Source organism: Larus michahellis, chromosome 13 (genome assembly GCF_964199755.1).
Source record: "Larus michahellis chromosome 13, bLarMic1.1, whole genome shotgun sequence".
In the NCBI taxonomy this organism is placed as follows: domain Eukaryota; kingdom Metazoa; phylum Chordata; class Aves; order Charadriiformes; family Laridae; genus Larus; species Larus michahellis.
Genome location: NC_133908.1, coordinates 14,132,654 through 14,149,704, shown reverse-complemented (window position 1 = coordinate 14,149,704; position 17,051 = coordinate 14,132,654). Strand labels below are relative to the sequence as shown.

The window sequence follows — 17,051 nt, the reverse complement described above, 5'->3', positions numbered from 1 at the left end:
GACAGGGCTGAGTTCAATGCTTCAGTAGAGATCAAACCAACACACATACTACGTACTCAGCAACAGAAGGGTATCTTGCTGACGGAGAGGAGGCAGCAGAAGGTACTCCTAATTATTTAATGAATGTTGCTGCTTCTAAACACCTCACTTGATCACAGAGCATGAGATTAATTTAGATTGGAAGAGACATCTGAAAGTTACCTGGTCCACCCCCTCCCTGCTCAAAGCAGGGCTTTGACACAAAGCGGCCGAGCGGCAGAAGGCTGCGTGCGACAGGGCAGAGGCAACGCTGTGGCTGCCTTCTCGTGCCCTGGGTCCTTAGTCCATAACTACACTCCAGCTTCCAGCACAGCTTTTCTTACCAAGGCAAGTCTTCAAAATATCTTACGTCTGTTAGACCAGCACCAAAACTACCACCCCACAGATAACAACCTTTCCACTGATTAGGCGGCTACAGGAGAGATCGGTTTGATTACACATTCTTCCCTATATTCACAGGCTTTAAGGGAAAACAGAAATGGCAGGCCCCTCAGTTACAAAAGCATCGTGAGCCTCTCTAAAGAACTGGCGGCAACACCAGTAATTCCCTGCTCAGGGAATATCAAAAGGGACGTATCACCACAGCACCAAAGTGCTGCAGGAGCTAAATCATGGATCCATAAGTGTGAGGATTAAGCCATTCATTCCCTTCCATGAGCAAGGATTATCAATGCCCGACGCATTTCCTTATTGCATCCTAAGGAACAGCACAGACCAGGAGGGGGACATTTTTAACAGAATGGATTTGAAGGAGTTGATTTGTCCTTAACTAGGCCTCTTTAGTCCTGTAGTCCTCACAGATGCTAGAAAGAAAGAGTATTTATGAGCACCTATAGAACATGAACACTTAGAGTTGCTCTTACCAATAACACACAGGCTTAGATATAAAGAACATGCCAGAGAATGCATCCAACTCTAGCAGTTTCTAAACTCTGTGTTTTATCAGCAAAGAAAATTCTCCTAAGTCAGCATCCAGAAGCTAAAGTCTTCTGTAGGTCTGGCTACTGCGGCTTCCCCCACTCCAAAGGCTCCAAGGAATGGAGGGGAGAACCTGATTTCAAGGATGACCCAGAGGTGGGAAGCGGAAGCTGTTGTTAAACCTCGATGCAACTGCAGATCCGTCATACCATTTAGCAATTCCTGCCCTTAAAACCAAGTTGATTACGACTAATTATTTCAGACAATCGAGGGATACCTGTGGAATCTTTAAACATCCAGGTATTATCTGGTTCTTCTGTCAAAGAAAACCTGTTTTCAAACTCCAGCCCTCTGCTTCTTCTAAGAGAGTGGGAAATAGGAGCCCGACGGCGTCTCTTTTTGCTGAGCTGCACCCGAGTTTTCAGCGCACTGGAGTCCAGAACGGTGGTTTGCTATAAAAAGAAACAAAGCCTTTACTTTCAACCAGCCTGAAAATAAAAGTCAGCTCCTCCATAATGATTTCCCAATCTACTTTAACGCATTAACCCATTCAGTTTAATTAAACTATATATATATATATATATATACTTGCCTGAATATTATTCTTGTAGTTACTTAAAACTATATTAAAGAGAATTTACGATGAGGATATGCGATATTGTGGCTAACTGGGTGCGATGCTGGTTCTTTGATCTCTCTTGGCTGTGGATGTCTGATCTGCATAAATTATTTTCACTAAATTAATTAAAAAAAAAAAAATAACTGCAATAAATAGGACTTTTCGTTCCTAGATTGTTTTAAGAGTACAGGCCTTGCTAGCTAGTAACACCTGAAGGCCAATAAGAGGATTGGTACCTAAAAAGAGCAACTACACAAAGTTCTCTTGCAGCAGAGTGCTGTGATTTCAATATTCTGCCGGGTTGCCATCCACTGCAATTTCAAGCCACTCACCAGCACGAAGGAAACTGCAAATTAAGTGTCACGGCATTCAGAAAATTTGTGTGATCAGTCATTTCAAACATACCCATCTCTGCGCGTGACGGTAAGGCAATAACATTCACAGAGCAAAAGAAGGAGCTGTAATTTATTTATTTATTTAAAGCAATTTGTTGTTAGAGACTTTCCTGTAATCAGCAAACATCACTGAGCCTCGCCTTCTTTAGAATATGTAGTTTTGTTTCTTTTCAAGAGATTTCGGGTCAGGAATAAACTAGTCATTAAAAGAGCATATTGCCAGCTGTACTTGAAGCTATTTATGTTTTAAAGAGACACCTTTAGCTGTTTTAAAGAGACACCTGCTTAGCCAGGGAAGAGCACAACACAGGACCATCTCCTGCAGAAGCACTGACAGACAAAGCGCCATCCGTGCTGCGAGGGGCTACTAATGCTTCCCCCAGAGAGCAAGAAGTGCACTTGGGATATCCCGCCAAAGGATTAACGACTGACACCCCCGCCAAGGCACATGCAGTTAAGGGATCTCAAAGCAACGGACCACCAAACGTGGCCCCTGTTTCGGAGTGGGCGGGAAGACGAGAGCAGCATCTACTTTGGTGAAACACAGGTTTCTGCGGTTCCCCACGGGTGGCAACACCAGCGGAGCGCAGAGCTGGCTGGAGGCACTTTCCAACAGCCTACGCAGGAAGCAGCTGGGATTTTAACAGTCGATCCTGCTGCACCAGACCAACCACGCGGTCTCCAGCACAAACCTGCCTGCATCCTTCCCACCTCTTACAGAGCCGCCTACTCCTCCCTTCAGAAGGCGTTATGGCACTTTGACAGGCGAAGCAATATATCTGAGACTTTCCTAGCAGCTGCACCAGTCATTTAAGTTGGGAATTTTGCACTTACCAATAAATCTGCCATTAGATATAATTAAAAAAAAACCAAACCAACAGTGCATCAACTCTTACTAAAGAAAAACCAGTTCTTCCTAGATGCTATACTTGAAAAACTGCAGTTGTGTTAGTGCTCGCAGAGAACACTAAACCTCACCTAACTGCATATGGGCAGAAATTACTGTTCTTATACTATACGCAAGATTCTTAAGTATGAAAAAAATCCTTTAAAATGCAGTTGTAAGCTACTACAGAAAGAGATCAATTGTATATAAGAAAAATATTAGTGAATGTCTTTATAGCCTTAAATCTGCACGGCTTATAGCACGGCAGTCACTAGCTATTTGCGTTATTTAATTATGTTTCCAATGTTCACAGAGACATTTAACTGCTGCTACAGCTCACTGAGGAGCAGAAAGAGAAACAGCAACTTTATTAAGCCACTGACAGACATTATCAGGGGCCAACAGGTTTTCTGGAGTCTCTCAGAACCTAAGCATGCAGGAACTAGAAGAACTTTGTAGCTTTGATCTTAAACTTTTCAGGCAAGAAGTCAGCTGGGAAAATTCAATGTGATAAAGAAAAGGCAGAGGAAGATTTGAGTGCAAAGTTTCCAGAAGATAGTGCTTTGCACTAACAACGTAGTTAACATAGGAGGAGAACTTCTATTTCCCACTACGGTAACTTACATCGATGAAAGAGAAATCAGTGGTCTTTTCGTCAGGGTAGGTGTCTCCCGGAGGAGGCAAATCAGTCCCATCAGTAGAGTCCATGTCAGTGCTGGAACGGTCCAAACTCGTGCTCCTTTGGTCTTTTGAGAAGTCATGGTGATCAACCAGGGAGGCAGGTTCCGTTTGAGAGGAGAGCGAAGACGGGTGGCTATTTGGAGGTTGCTTTCTCGACGAAATGACATCGTTTTCCGAGGAAGGAGATTCGGGCACAAAGCTGCAAATTAAGAAAACAAAATCTATGAGACTTCAGGGTAAACAAATCCATGCAAGGAGAGCGCAGACCACGCAGATGATAAACAGAGGCAGAACTGAAACTACAGCTACAAGAAACAAAGGCATCTTTGGAGGCAGGAGGTACCAGCAGCAAAGGTGTGAATCACTGCCATTATCGCAGCTTGTTACCCACTTGGATTTATGCAGATAAACTGTAATAATTTGACTGTAATACGCTTTTATTGCTTGGGGTTTCTTTTCCCCAGCACAAAGGCCCCTTCGAACGTATATACGCAAACGAGACAAGGGAAAACAGCAAACTGCTTAAAAGCTGCTTAAATTTGCCCGTTTGCTGTATAACAGCAGCAGACCTCACACTTTTGGCATTTTGAAACATTGCGAAGGGTAATACCCTGTTTGCAGGCCTCAGGCAAAGAAAACTGTTGAAACATTCTCCTCTTTGCTCATCCAAAACTATCTCAAATACAAATAAATGCTTATAAATACAAAGCAATAAATACTCTTTTACTGTAAGTGAAATCCTGCAGGACACTACAAGCTATTTGCAACCCTTTGACGAGCACACCTTACAAACACCTCTGTTGTTCACGTTCCCATCTTTTCCCTAGGAGGGCACTTGTATATACATATATTTATAATGTATATTTATATTATATTTAATTTATATTCACCTACAATTACTATATTATTATAATTACATATTCGTAAATTTTTTTTTATATATAGTAGATACAAAAATTGTTTGCACACTTTTTCTGAAATCACAACAAGGCTGTGTATTCACGTCTGGACCTGAAGGAAATGGGAGTGCGTTGGGAATGGCCATAGCCACCACGGCAGCTCCTGCAACACAGTCTGTGCTCCCTGCAGAGCAAACGGCAGGTGTAAGCTCCATTCCACGGGACTCCAGGGCAACTGAAGCATCCTCAGCAGCGCAGAGGATTTAAACATTTCAGGATGCCATTTTTAGATGCTAATAAACATGAGAGTTTAAAAATTGCATCCCTTGTGTCCTGACAGAAAGAAGCGCCTCTGTTGGTGCTATCCTGAGATCAGCAGCTCCTCCACTGGAGCTGTATTAGACTTTGGTTTTCTTATTGCCTCTAGTTTTGGTCCTTAAGTGACAAAGAACACAAGCAACAGTAACCCAGTGAACCATAATTGCCCAGCTGTGAAAAAGGAGAGAGGACACGGCTAGTTTAGGCGGATCAGATGCTCAGGAAGTTCAGCAGTGCTTAAGCCACAACACGATCACACCGAAGCTCTATAGGCTCATGGATTCATTCTTGCCAGGCTGAAGGTCTGCTGCCTTCCCACTAGGTGACTTTAAAAACAGGCAAAGACTGAAGTGGCAGGGAAGGGGACGGAAAGGGGCAAGAGGAGGGCTGGAAATCACTGCAGAAAGCTCTGCAGGGGAGAGGCTGAGCCAGTGCCTCTGGACTGGGATGGTGACAGGGACAGACACCCTCTGCTCCCTCACCACGCTCATTCGTCGCGTGGAAACTAACCTGAGAGATGCCTACGCAACTGTGGAACTGCTTCTCTGAACCAATCATTTCCTTAAGAGCTTCTGTTTTATCTCAGGGTATAATATCTCAGGTATATTTTGAAGAGAGTTGCCCATCCATCCCATCGATCAGTATTTTTCTTTCAAGGCTGCGAGGAGGAGCTGAAGGCAGGGTGGGCAGCAGGTGGCACCCTAAGGCAGGGCTCTACAGCACAGCCTTCCTGGGGTGCTGGGGGAGACCTGCACCCCAGTGCTGCGATGCTCCCAGCACACCCCTAGAAATCCCCTCCCTTGGCCTAGACTAACAGAAATGAGTTGTAGTGTCAGGACTGAAAGCTGCACAGTTACGCGTCCCCCTTTGTCACATAGGGGATGGTAGGAAATACAGTAAGACTCTACTGTCAGTAAAAATAGGGCTGTCCTGCTTCTCATTTTAGGAGGTTTTAGTTTAAAAAAAAAAAAAAAAAAACAAAAAACAAAAAAACACCCTAAAGTATTTAAGGAGTTCAGGGATTTTTTTTTCCCTGCTTAACAAGTGTCTTTTGTTACTAAGCACCTTTTCTTGAGCAAGTATCTAGGAAAACTGTTCTAACACATTTACGTATGAATATAAGCACACTTTTTGAACAATAGACCTTAGTATTTGGTAGAGTCCACAGCGATAGCAATCTTGGGAGGAAAACACTCAGGAGCCTACTGCTGAATAGCAGTTTTCTATCAAGCCGCAGTACAGGATATAATTTCCAGCCTGGCAGAGCCAACGCTGCACAGAGGGTTTCCAGCACATGAGGAGAGCGAATGCCTCTTCCCTCCTCCAGCACTGGGCCCCAGGATAATTAAGAAACGGTACTAATGAGCTCCAGGGGGAAGTTTTTGTCTAGTATTTTTGGTTCAAATGATACATGGTATCCGCAGCGTTAGGCTTTAGATCCACTAGAATATGGAAGAATGTAGAGACGAAAGACAATCTGCTGACTTACCACCTTTCACGGAAATTAAAATGTATATGAAAAGGATCCTGTCTGATTTGCATATACCAGGAAGCCGCTTCCCTTCTACATCCTAGGGCTTCAGCCAGTACAACCCAGTGTAGTTTCTCAAATGGAAATATTTGGGAGTAAGCGATGATGGAAATAGAGATGAATTTACACTGATCAGTGGTTTCTAATACACAAACCTTTCTAATGGATTCTCCTTCCGAGTTCTTGCACAATTACAGCATCATTACACGCTAAACACTGTGGCACAGTTAATCACCAAACACAGCAAGGATAACTTGAGCACAAACGCTTCGTTATGCACAGTGGATTCTTTCCATCTGAACGGCAAATTAGGGGGAAAATTCCCTTCAGAGTAGTGGTCAAATATTGGAATTTAAAACATGTTTTCAGTTCTCATTGCTGAAACGTATTATGCATCTTTTTCTGTTACTTCATTAAGATTTCAAGTTGCATGAGCATATCCGTAAGCTACCAACAATGTTCAACAGGTGGCATCTACAGATACTCGCTTCTCTGACAATTACCCTTCGTGTAGCGCACACGAATAGCAGCAGAATCGTTATCACAAATACGCAATCTTCAATCTTCACTTTCAATTGCAATTAAATTTCATTCATTTTAGCAAGACAGTGCTAAGAGGCCATAAAGAATGTTTTGCCATGTCAAATTAGGAGTCAAAAATTAAAGGAATCCTGCTTTTTACGCTGCTGAAGCGTTGGAATCAAAAGGCGGCTCTTGCTACTACTCTCACTACCTGGGGCATCACGCAAGAAATAATGTCCATTTAAAAATGCCCTTTTATATTCTGTAACTGCAGATTCCCATCCGTTACAGGTAGACGACACCCTAGAGTGGGTTTTCTTTTCTAAACCTTTGTTGTAGACAAGCTTCAAAGCTTTTAAGAAACAAATAGCTAAAAATCTGATGAAGCCAGCGCTGTACAGATCCAGGTGCTGCATAGATCCAACACTTAAAACCACAGCTCCTTTTCTGTAAAAGGGAACCATTTTTCCATATAAAGACATAGAAAATAAAAATTTTCTATGACGTCAACTTGGAAAAGCTTACTAAAGCACTTGAGAAAAAAATAAAAATAAAGTCTTTCAGATAAGCTAAGAAAAATCCAATTAACGCCTCCAAATTAAATTACCTCCTTCCATTCTAAGAAGTTATTTGCCAAGGCCCACTGCGACCAGCCAAGGGCAGCCCCTTACGCTTATTCCAGCGGTGACTAACTTCTAGTTGAAAACGATCCTTCCTCCACCTTCCTAGAAGCTTATCTAGCAAAAGGACCACGTTTGTCCTGTTGCCATGTAGTCCTGGCTTTTTATTTTAAAATTCACTTCCTCTCTCAGCGAAAATGAGTTCATTCACAGATGCCTTAATGAAACACTCCTAAAGGGGCTAAAATAATCACTTCATGACTCAAAGACTGGAAAATACCAGAAACTGGAAGTTTCTCCCACACAGCAGCAGTAGCTGGGGATATTGTTGTGTCCCCCCCAATCAGTGTTCCCCGCTGGCTCCCAGGTGCCCCCCCAGGACGCAGGTAAGGAGTCGGGGTGCCTCTTCCCCCCGGCTCCGTGGGTTCAGCTTATGGCCCCAGGCCAGGCAGGAGGGTGTCTGGGGGGGCGGCAGGAATGTAACCCCATGGGCTGTGCAGCCAGCAAGATACAGAGCGTAAGGGAAGCGAGCCAGGCAAAACAGGAAAGCTGGATTATCAGAGTCTCCCGTAAGTTCCTGCCTCCGGGCCCAGCAGAGGAGACAACGGCGGCCTCGGCAGTGGCCAAACGCAGAGATGGGCTCGGATCAGCCACGGCAGGAGGAGGAGAGCGCCTGCACTTGGCCTGACTTCTACCTCGTAAAAAATAAACTGCAAACACAATGCAGTTTCAGTATATTTCAGGAAGATTTCCATTATAAATTTAATATTTAAAAATACGTGACTCTCATTGCTCTACAAGCACTTGAATTAATACACCAATAATTCTCCCGCAATGAACCAGAAGTCAAGCTGTACCAGAGCAAGAGGGTGGCAAAATGCTGAAAAGTCACTCTACTGTCATCAATTCACTGTAAAAAAAAAAAAAAAAGAAAAAGAAACAAACATTTTTTACAGTGGAAACAAAATTCCAGGACATGGGGATTGAGCTCAATACTTCAATAAGCCAAAAGTTTTTGGTGGATTTTTTTCTAACCAGGAAGAATCCTCCAGGTTTGAAACCGCATCCTGAGACAAGCACCTTTGTTAGGAAACTGGTTTCAGAAAATGTCTATAACAGACTGAAAGCAAAGTTAATTTTGCAGAAGACTTGGATGTCACCGTTGGCTTGTCACTTCGCTCACCGAACCTCAAGCTGAAAGCTACCCTGATTTTATAAGCAATAAAATATTTATAACACACAGTTCTCAAGTGCAGAACACACCAAACGTAATTGACACTAATGTCTGCTATAAGATCTCAACAAGTATAGCATTAAAACAACCAGATAAAACGCTGTTTTCACACTAGACTGAGCAGATAGGGTATTGTAGGTGGAGATCAAGCTATAATTTACACAACAGGTGTAAGTTATATAAAACCTCACACTTTAATGCTCTAGGTTTATTTCATTAAATCATTTTAATAACAGAACACTATCCTTCATTCAACTGGTATTCCATTTCGTCCTCCACTTCACCACACTAAAAGCTCCAGCGTTTGTGAGACGTGGAGATCGTACCCCGGGGTTTATCAGGACACACGAAGAGGTGACCGCATTCATCCCGCTGTTGGAGCGGGTCCTTTTAAGGCAATGTTATTTGGTATTGGAGAGACCCAATTTACCAAAAAAACCCAAAACAAACCCCAAAGCTGTTAGTGCACCCTGTCTAACCATAATCAGACACTTCCTTACCTACCTGAGAGGGAAGAAATCGGGCAATTTTAGCAACATCTTCCTACAACCCTAGTTCTACCCATCAGAGGCACATAGCACACAAGCAGGTAACCATTTTCTAAATGTGAAAATGTGCATTTCTAATTATTTTAAATAATTAAGAATTACATTTCTAATTACAAACACATAAATACAAAGCAGAAAAAAAAGATTTTTTTACTAGCTATGTTAATCTAGTCAAAGCCACTTGGTGTATTATTGAGGGGGAAAAAAAAAAGGAAATGTTTTCCCATATCTTCTTTCTACCATTTTAGCACTAAAAAAAAATAAGGTCTAACTCATGTTTCATGTACTAGTGGACTTGTTAAATCTATTCCAGTCCAAGCTCATTTTGTCATTGCTTCTAAAAGTGGTGATGCTACATTCTCACTGGAGGATGGAGTTTAAGTTTCAAACCTTATTGCAATTTGCAGATATTAAAGAAATATTTCTTCACTTATAGGCTAAAGAAACTGTGTAGCCACTGAAAATGAGCGTGCAACTTCAAAAAAAACCCCATACGTGAGCCCACGTGTGCACACATGCACAAACCAATGGTTTCTTGTGGTGACTCCGGTAAGGACAAGCCTGCAGGATGGCAGAGGGGACCTCGCTGGCCGTACCTGTCCCCACTGTGCCGCTGCTCATTCCAGGTGCCGTACTGGCTGTCGGGCTCCTGCACAAGCGTGTCTGTGTCCTTCGCTCCCGGGGGCTGCCTGGAGAAGCACTGCTTCAGCTGGTCCTGCAAGGAAACAACGGAAATACTTCATCGTTCCTCCATCCTTTGGCTAAGTGATCGGCAGATTTTATTTGCTATGGTGGTTTTGAATCTACCAATTAAGCTTGGTCAACATAAAACAGGGAATAAACTTAAACACGGAAACGGCTACGAACTCAGAATAATGATTCTCTATAAAACGAGCACTGTTTTCCTGGGCAAATAAGCAGTTACACAGGGAGGAACAGACTCCCTGGTTTTAGTAACTCCACATTGCTTTAACTTTATTCTTACCTCAGACTGCACAAAATTTTTAGAAGCATCTATATAAACAGAAAGAATTCTGCTGGGGATTACATGCAAACTCCCAAGGGAAACATCAACTCTACTGCTCTTTTCCTGGGTTTAATAAAAGGAACTTTTTTTCTTTTAAGCTCTTTCTTTGGAAGACATTCAAAATAAAAAGCATAAATAAATAAGTCGAGTGCCAGACACTAGAAAGACTTTGACAAATTAATGTGTGCTAATGTAGAGTTCAAACACAATGCACAACGTAGAAGGACAGACCACGACGTTTTTCCTCCTGTGTTCTACTCCGACCTTTCATTTTCTAAGTAACTATTTTTATTTCCTAGATCTACTACTTTCATAAGAAGGAAACAGTGCATCTAAGGACCCCTCCCCTTCGGGGAGAGAAGTGGCTCAGCTGCTGTTGGCACCTGAGATTTGCAGCAGAACAACGTTAATATGCTCCAGAATATAGAACTGTCGCACCTTTTGTTTCGCAGTTGTATTGAGTTACGCACTGAAGTTAGATACTTACTGAAATAATACCTTGTGCCTGGATAATTAAGCGTTGGCCCCTTTCGCATTCATTATCCTGAACAAATACGAGTATGGTTTTCAGTGCCATATCAACTTTGGTTATGAAGCTCTCATCTGACAGCAGATTACACTGATTTCCACCTGTCCTCAGCTTTTTCTCTTTTTTTAAAAAAGGGGAAAAAAAGATAAACACCACCCCCACCCCGCCTCAAAACCCCCGGGCAGACCCTGCTGCTGGGAACTACCAACACATCTGTTTCACACAAAGAAACAACCATATTCAATGAAATGGGATTCCTTAATATTATTGGGGAAAAAAAGAGAGCGCACTTTTTCTTGTGTCCTTAATTTTGTAAATCTAAAGAATGCTGCCTTAAGATTATAAAAATATTGACGTTAAGGATAACTCACCGATACTGATACTCGGCTACTGAAGTTGTCCTACAATCCTTGCATCGTTTGTAACCAGTTGCGTATTTCCCCAGCCGTACTATCAGCCATTGCCATTCTCTAGCTCTATCATACTCTTTGCTGCCTTCAAAGGGGACTATTTTAACGCTGAGTAAAATAAACAACAAAAGGCTCCACCATTTATTCCAACTCTTGCAATGCACCATTACTAGACAAAGTAAAACTCTCAGTTTGCAATACTCAAGGAAAACAGGGGGTTTAGTTTGTGCATTACAAGAACCAGAAGTTTCCTGCTCTTCAACTTCCAGATGTTCCCACAGCCTAATAACTCACTGGTAGTACCTCTTACATTTTATATATAGATATATACATGTATGTCCAAAGGTAAGTTAAATTCTTACATTTTTCAGTCCATTCCAGGTACAAGCTTTCAGCCATGAGCAAGGCATACACTTCTAACAGCTAAGTGAGTGCAGGGGAAATAATCTTCTATTTCTTCGAAACCACAGGGCATTTCCTCCTCCTGGGCTCAGGCGTATGTTTGGGTTTTCACAAATTCCCTCTGCAGCTTCATAATTCCATGCTTCGCACTGGGGGCTAAACTAACACTCCTGGGCTCAGCCTCCTGCTGTCACTTGGTGGCCGCGTAACCTTGGGCAAGTTGATTCACTTCCAGGAGAGCCACTAACAAATGCAAATTGTTATTCTCAATTTCCTCCCTACTATACACGCTACTTCAGGGTGGGTTTTTTTTTTTTTCAACTTGATGCCCGCTATGAGTTTTTGCAATCCCAGTCTCATATTACAAGCTACCGCATTCTTGTAATCAATACATATTATGTGTCTTTATCAACTTTTGCCACTTTCTGCGCAGAACAAGCTGCATCTCTATTAAGGGCTCGTATCCGCAGCATCTGGCAGTGTTGGTGGCAGCGCAGTCACCCCCCCAGCCTGACACCCACGGGAAACGCTGCCACAAAGGGATGACCCAGCAGACACGAGCACGTTACCCTTTTTGTTGGAAGGCAGTATTTTCCACCAGCTACAACTGAAGAACATTATCTCCACACATGGTATAGATTCTACTACTTGCAATTACTCCCATTGTTTCTAACTAGAAAATAGAGTCCCAAAAGCTCAGAAACCAAAATGGGAGCAGCAGAAAAGCCGACTTTGTGTATTGCATTTAGGAGACCTCATTTATAAAACATGCAGTTTTATCATGAGTGCAATGGTAGTAAGGAGAAAACATGCACAACCCAGATAATACCATTTTGGTAGCAATGGGAAAGAAATTTAGATGTAAATATATCACTTATCTGAAGGCTCAGTAGTTCTTAATAAAATTTTACATTGCAGACAAACCGATCAGCACATATGCCTCAGTTTCGAGTAACATTTTACTTGATGTTATATATGTTTGACCTTTGAGATGCGGTTTTAGAACCAAAATGACACAGTGAGCACTCAGGTAGCAATTCTCTACCCTAAAACCAAAACAAGCCTGAAAAAGAAATAACGTTACACCTTCCATAGACATTGTGAACTTAAATTCAATACGACAAACTGAGAAGTCTAAACATAAGGAGTAAGACACTCCAAATTTGAAGGGATTACTGTGTTATATCAAGTAATGTTACTGCATTTTGCTCCTGGAGGAAGCTACTTAGTTCAGAAGATGACTGTGCATCTTTCCCATGCTTTTTAATAGGCTAAATGATTAGCTGGAAAAAGTAAACATTCTTTCAAGTCTACGGATCACTCCTCCTATCACTCTACGGATCACTCCTCCTATCACTCTACGGATCACTCCTCCTAAAGACTCTGGCTCCTACCAGCCGAGAACAGCAGAGAATTTAACGAGGTACGCTAACCTGGCCAGCGAGCCGAGAGAAGAAAGACACCAACTTCACCCCAAAAGGGGAGAGGTACGAGGAGCCGATTCTCTCCCCAGCTGGTGGAGGAGGTGTCAGCTGGGGGCACCGAGGGTGACGCAGAAATGCAATCTATAGCCCCTGCAGCCTGGAGGAGATGGCGTGTGTTGACGAAGGAAGCAACAACAAACCCCCCAAAAAAAAAAATCATTCTTTCCAGTATGCGATTATTAGCAAGCGCAAAAATGATGAGGTTTAGCTTTTCTTTTCAAGATCTCTTTTGTATCACCTTTACCGCACTCCAGAAAGACTCAAGGCAATCTGGTAGTACAGAAGCACTGGGCATTGGGACCTTGGAGGTGCCTGGGAAAAATTCATTCCCTTTGTTTTCCAAATATTTACTCTCAGTAACTATAACCTTATTTTAAAAACACTGCAGAGACTAATTAAAAAAAAAAAAAAAAGGGATGATATTCTCTACTTCCATCCTCTTTCAGCCTTCGTACTCTCTGGATAGCACTTAATAGCTGCTATCCAGAAAAAAACGGAGGAAACTTTTGGGTTCTTAAATACCAGCCAAAATTACACAAATACTCTGAGAACTATACATATGTACCACTGTTTTTTACGGCTGAGATGCTTTTAGACACAAGCAACTCCAATTAGCTCATACAGACACATTTGCATTTTCTGGCAGGAACATATTCCTTGGAACAACTTGGTGTTACAGACAAAGAGCATGAATGAAGAACAAACTGGGACTACAAATCGAAAGCTTTAAAACATATGACAGATGAGGAAAACAATGCAAGATCTACTGAACGTACTAGGGTGACAGTTTTCAGGTCTGTCACAAGCCCATTATATCACACACCCCACAGTGCCCTATATCCCGTCCATTTACAGAAACCCGCAGGAGAGAGACGGAAGCACCCCACCTATTGCCTCGTAGCGCTTGCAACGCATCCAGTGGCACAACAGGATGCACTAAAGCCAGTTTTTACCCAAGTATTGGAAGAAGAAATACTTTCTGACATGTACTGCTCCCAAACACAACCAGTTTCTGCTTCATACTTTGTTCCCTAGCCTAAATCCTAATTGAAAGCTCACTTCTTCAGGTAGATCAAAACAATATTTTATTTTCTTTTTCTTTTTTTTTTTAAATGTGTAAGCTCCACAGAACAAGAGAACCTGCAAGATAAAGAACTGACACATCCGGCTGTGACTTCTGCTCTTAAGAACAGATCTGCTCTGAACAGAAACGTTTTTTTCCTGTAAGAGACAACTACCCATTATTAACTAATTATTATTAACTCAACAACCTTGTGCTAACGTTTGTGATCCATTCTCTTGCTTTACTCATCCCTTGGAAGAGGAAACCAAAGTTGAAAGAAGGGATATACAAGACATGGAGCTAGGCCAGATACAGCCATTGCCTCAATAAACAGAATATTTATGATACAGTAAAACAAGACATTTCAAAGGAAAGAGGCGGTAAAAAGAGGAGTCTGGTCTCTTCTTGGCTCACAAGATAAACCTAAATTAGGAATTTTCTTATTTATAATCACAGAAAAATCTCGCCAATCAAATAAATACTACTCTCAATCCAGTATTTAAATGCTGTAATTCTCCGCGCTTTGATCTTTAACTTCATAATTCTTACAACAGTAGCCAGGGAAAAAAAAAAAATCAACTTAATTTTCACATGAAATAAACCAGCCGAGTTGTATACTGATTTGCCTCTAGTTCTTCTTCTAGAACGAGACATTATGATTATGCCTCTTTCAGGGCTCCCTTGGAATTAAGCTGGGTTTGGCAATAGTCCAGGACTGATTACTCCTGCAACTTCCAGTTCCTGAAAATGATGCACACACAATATTGGTCCTACCAGCACAAGAAATTAACCGTAACTAAGAATGAATTCATACATTTCTGTGAACACCTCTTTTGCACTGATGTGAAATAAAGACCTGGCATACGAGGAATACCAGTTGAAAGAGATCATGAGTCAGAATCTGCACAGACAGTTTCAAAAATATCTTTGTTTGCAAAAGAGACCCAGACATCAGACAGCCAAAATGACACCCCACGGCTTGAAGTGCAAAAATTTAAAGTTAAAATCTACTGGCATAAATTGAATATGAATAGGTAATTGCACAATGAAATGAAGTTTTGACCATATGCCTTGCTAATATGAAACTCAAAGAGAAAAGTTTTTGCTGATTTCTTGGAAAAGCATTTTTTTTTTCTTTTTCTCTCTCCTTTTTTTATTTAAAAAAAAGTCAGAAGTTTGGTCAAGCTGCGCAGATTCAGAACTCCCCTGCCCCTTAAGTGTGACACTGCATTTAAGGAGAGTTTACAAGTCCTTACAAATGCAGGAAACCGTCCCAATTGTTCCCCTGCAATATGCCAGGAAGCTGGCAATACACCTTATTCTATTAAAATTTAATTCTATTATTTCATAGTTGACTCTGCTTTGTACAGGATGCTGGGCTAGAAGACCTCCAGAGGTCCTTCCTAACCTGAATTCTTCTACAATTATTCTAATGATTCTAAGGATTACTCCTAAAAGGTAAACTATATATTTTGGAGCACTAACAGAATTATCAAGAACCAACCAACCAACAAAGGCCACCACAAAAAGAGGACATTAGAAACTATACAACATTTCACAACCCATACTATTTTTTCTAAGTATCTAAATGCCAATACAGCAAGTAGAAAGCCTAACAGTGGAATCGGCATCCTACAATTTCCATATATACTTACTATCCGGCGAATTAGTGCTGCCCACAAGGAGTAAGTCATGGCTCAAGACCAACGCTCCAGTTCCTTCCTAGCAACCAGGCCAGAAGATTTACCAGCTCAGAGTTTAAACAAATTGTTGGAAGGAGCAACTGCCTTAGTGTAACGTTGCAGGCAGAAGGTGCTGCCTTCTGCCTCCCACCCCACCCTCCATGCTGCAGGGACAGATAAACAGTTCCAGGAATTGTACATTTTCTTTCTGACCTCACTGATGAGGAAAGTTAAGAGACCTCCAGTGCAGGCTCCACCCACGGGCACAGAGAGGCGAGGAGGAGGATGAATTCCTCAGCCCTGTCCAATACCCCATTCAGCACAATACCTTCACACCAAGCAAGGACTTCACAAACCCTGGAGACCAGGCCTACTCAATCTCATAGCCTCAAGGTCTTTTTATTACTGCATAGGCCACCTCCACGGCCACCAGCGGGTAAGGAGACAGCAGTGAGCAGCCTTGGTGTCTGCTCAAGAGGACCACCCCACCAGCCCCAGTGCCCTCCTGGGCTGGCGAGGACAAGCCAGTTTAACATGGCAAACTGCACACCCATGGGGAAACGCGAGTGAGCCCCAACTGCCCCAGCCCGTATCCGAAAGCACTCACACAGCAGATTTAGCACCGTTACATCCTAAGGATCTACACCACTCAACTCAAAAAACCCTTAAATCATAAATGTTTAATTTTTCCATGCGCAGTGGAGTACGTATCGAGGCCCACGGTATAAAACATTCCCATAAATGATATCAGCCACTACATCCTCGCTGTTGCTATGCAACCCGGGGCTGTCTCAGCCATATGTGTTTTCTCTACCTCTTCCACCGGGATATGATAAGCAACAACCAATTATATTCCTAATGTTAAAAGCTGACAACATTTACCTTACGAAACACAAGTTGTTTTAAGAAGGGTGACTGGTTTAATTCTCCACCTTTTCATAGCTTCCCAGCTTGATGCACGGGCCTGAATCCCAACCCCTTCCCCCTGGAAAAAGGTGGCAAAAAATGCAGAAAAGCAGACCCACAGCTGCAGAAATAACGGGAAAGGCAAATGTCCGTTCCAGCCCCTAACCTGAGGGAGAAAATGCCAAGAGCGAGCTGTGAACAGCCGGTACCCGAGAGGAACGGGTTGGAGCAGGCGGAGAACAGCCCAGGCTGCTGTATCCCATGTATGCTCTTAGCTCAGCTGCTCGCCTTTAAAAAGCTTTCTGCTACACCCACGACAGACCTTATCACTAGTCCTA

General features: G+C 42.4%; 1 protein-coding gene across 11 annotated transcripts in view; it reads right to left on the bottom strand.

The window, feature by feature from the left end:
• Positions 1-17,051, bottom strand: part of KIAA1671 (KIAA1671 ortholog) — an 87,912-nt gene that overhangs the window by 4,235 nt on the left and 66,626 nt on the right. For 7 of the 11 annotated variants that reach the window (XM_074606111.1, XM_074606113.1, XM_074606112.1 and 4 more), the window contains 3 exons: positions 9,807-9,925; positions 3,482-3,737; positions 1,235-1,409 (listed from right to left, as the gene is read on the bottom strand). In XM_074606111.1, coding sequence (XP_074462212.1) covers positions 1,235-1,409; positions 3,482-3,737; positions 9,807-9,925 — 550 coding nt within the window. Of the gene's footprint in view, positions 1-1,234; positions 1,410-3,481; positions 3,738-8,165; positions 8,339-9,806; positions 9,926-11,538; positions 11,822-15,780; positions 15,971-17,051 lie in introns of those variants that run through there. The other 4 variants (XM_074606122.1, XM_074606121.1, XM_074606119.1 and 1 more) reach the window with 4 other exon arrangements.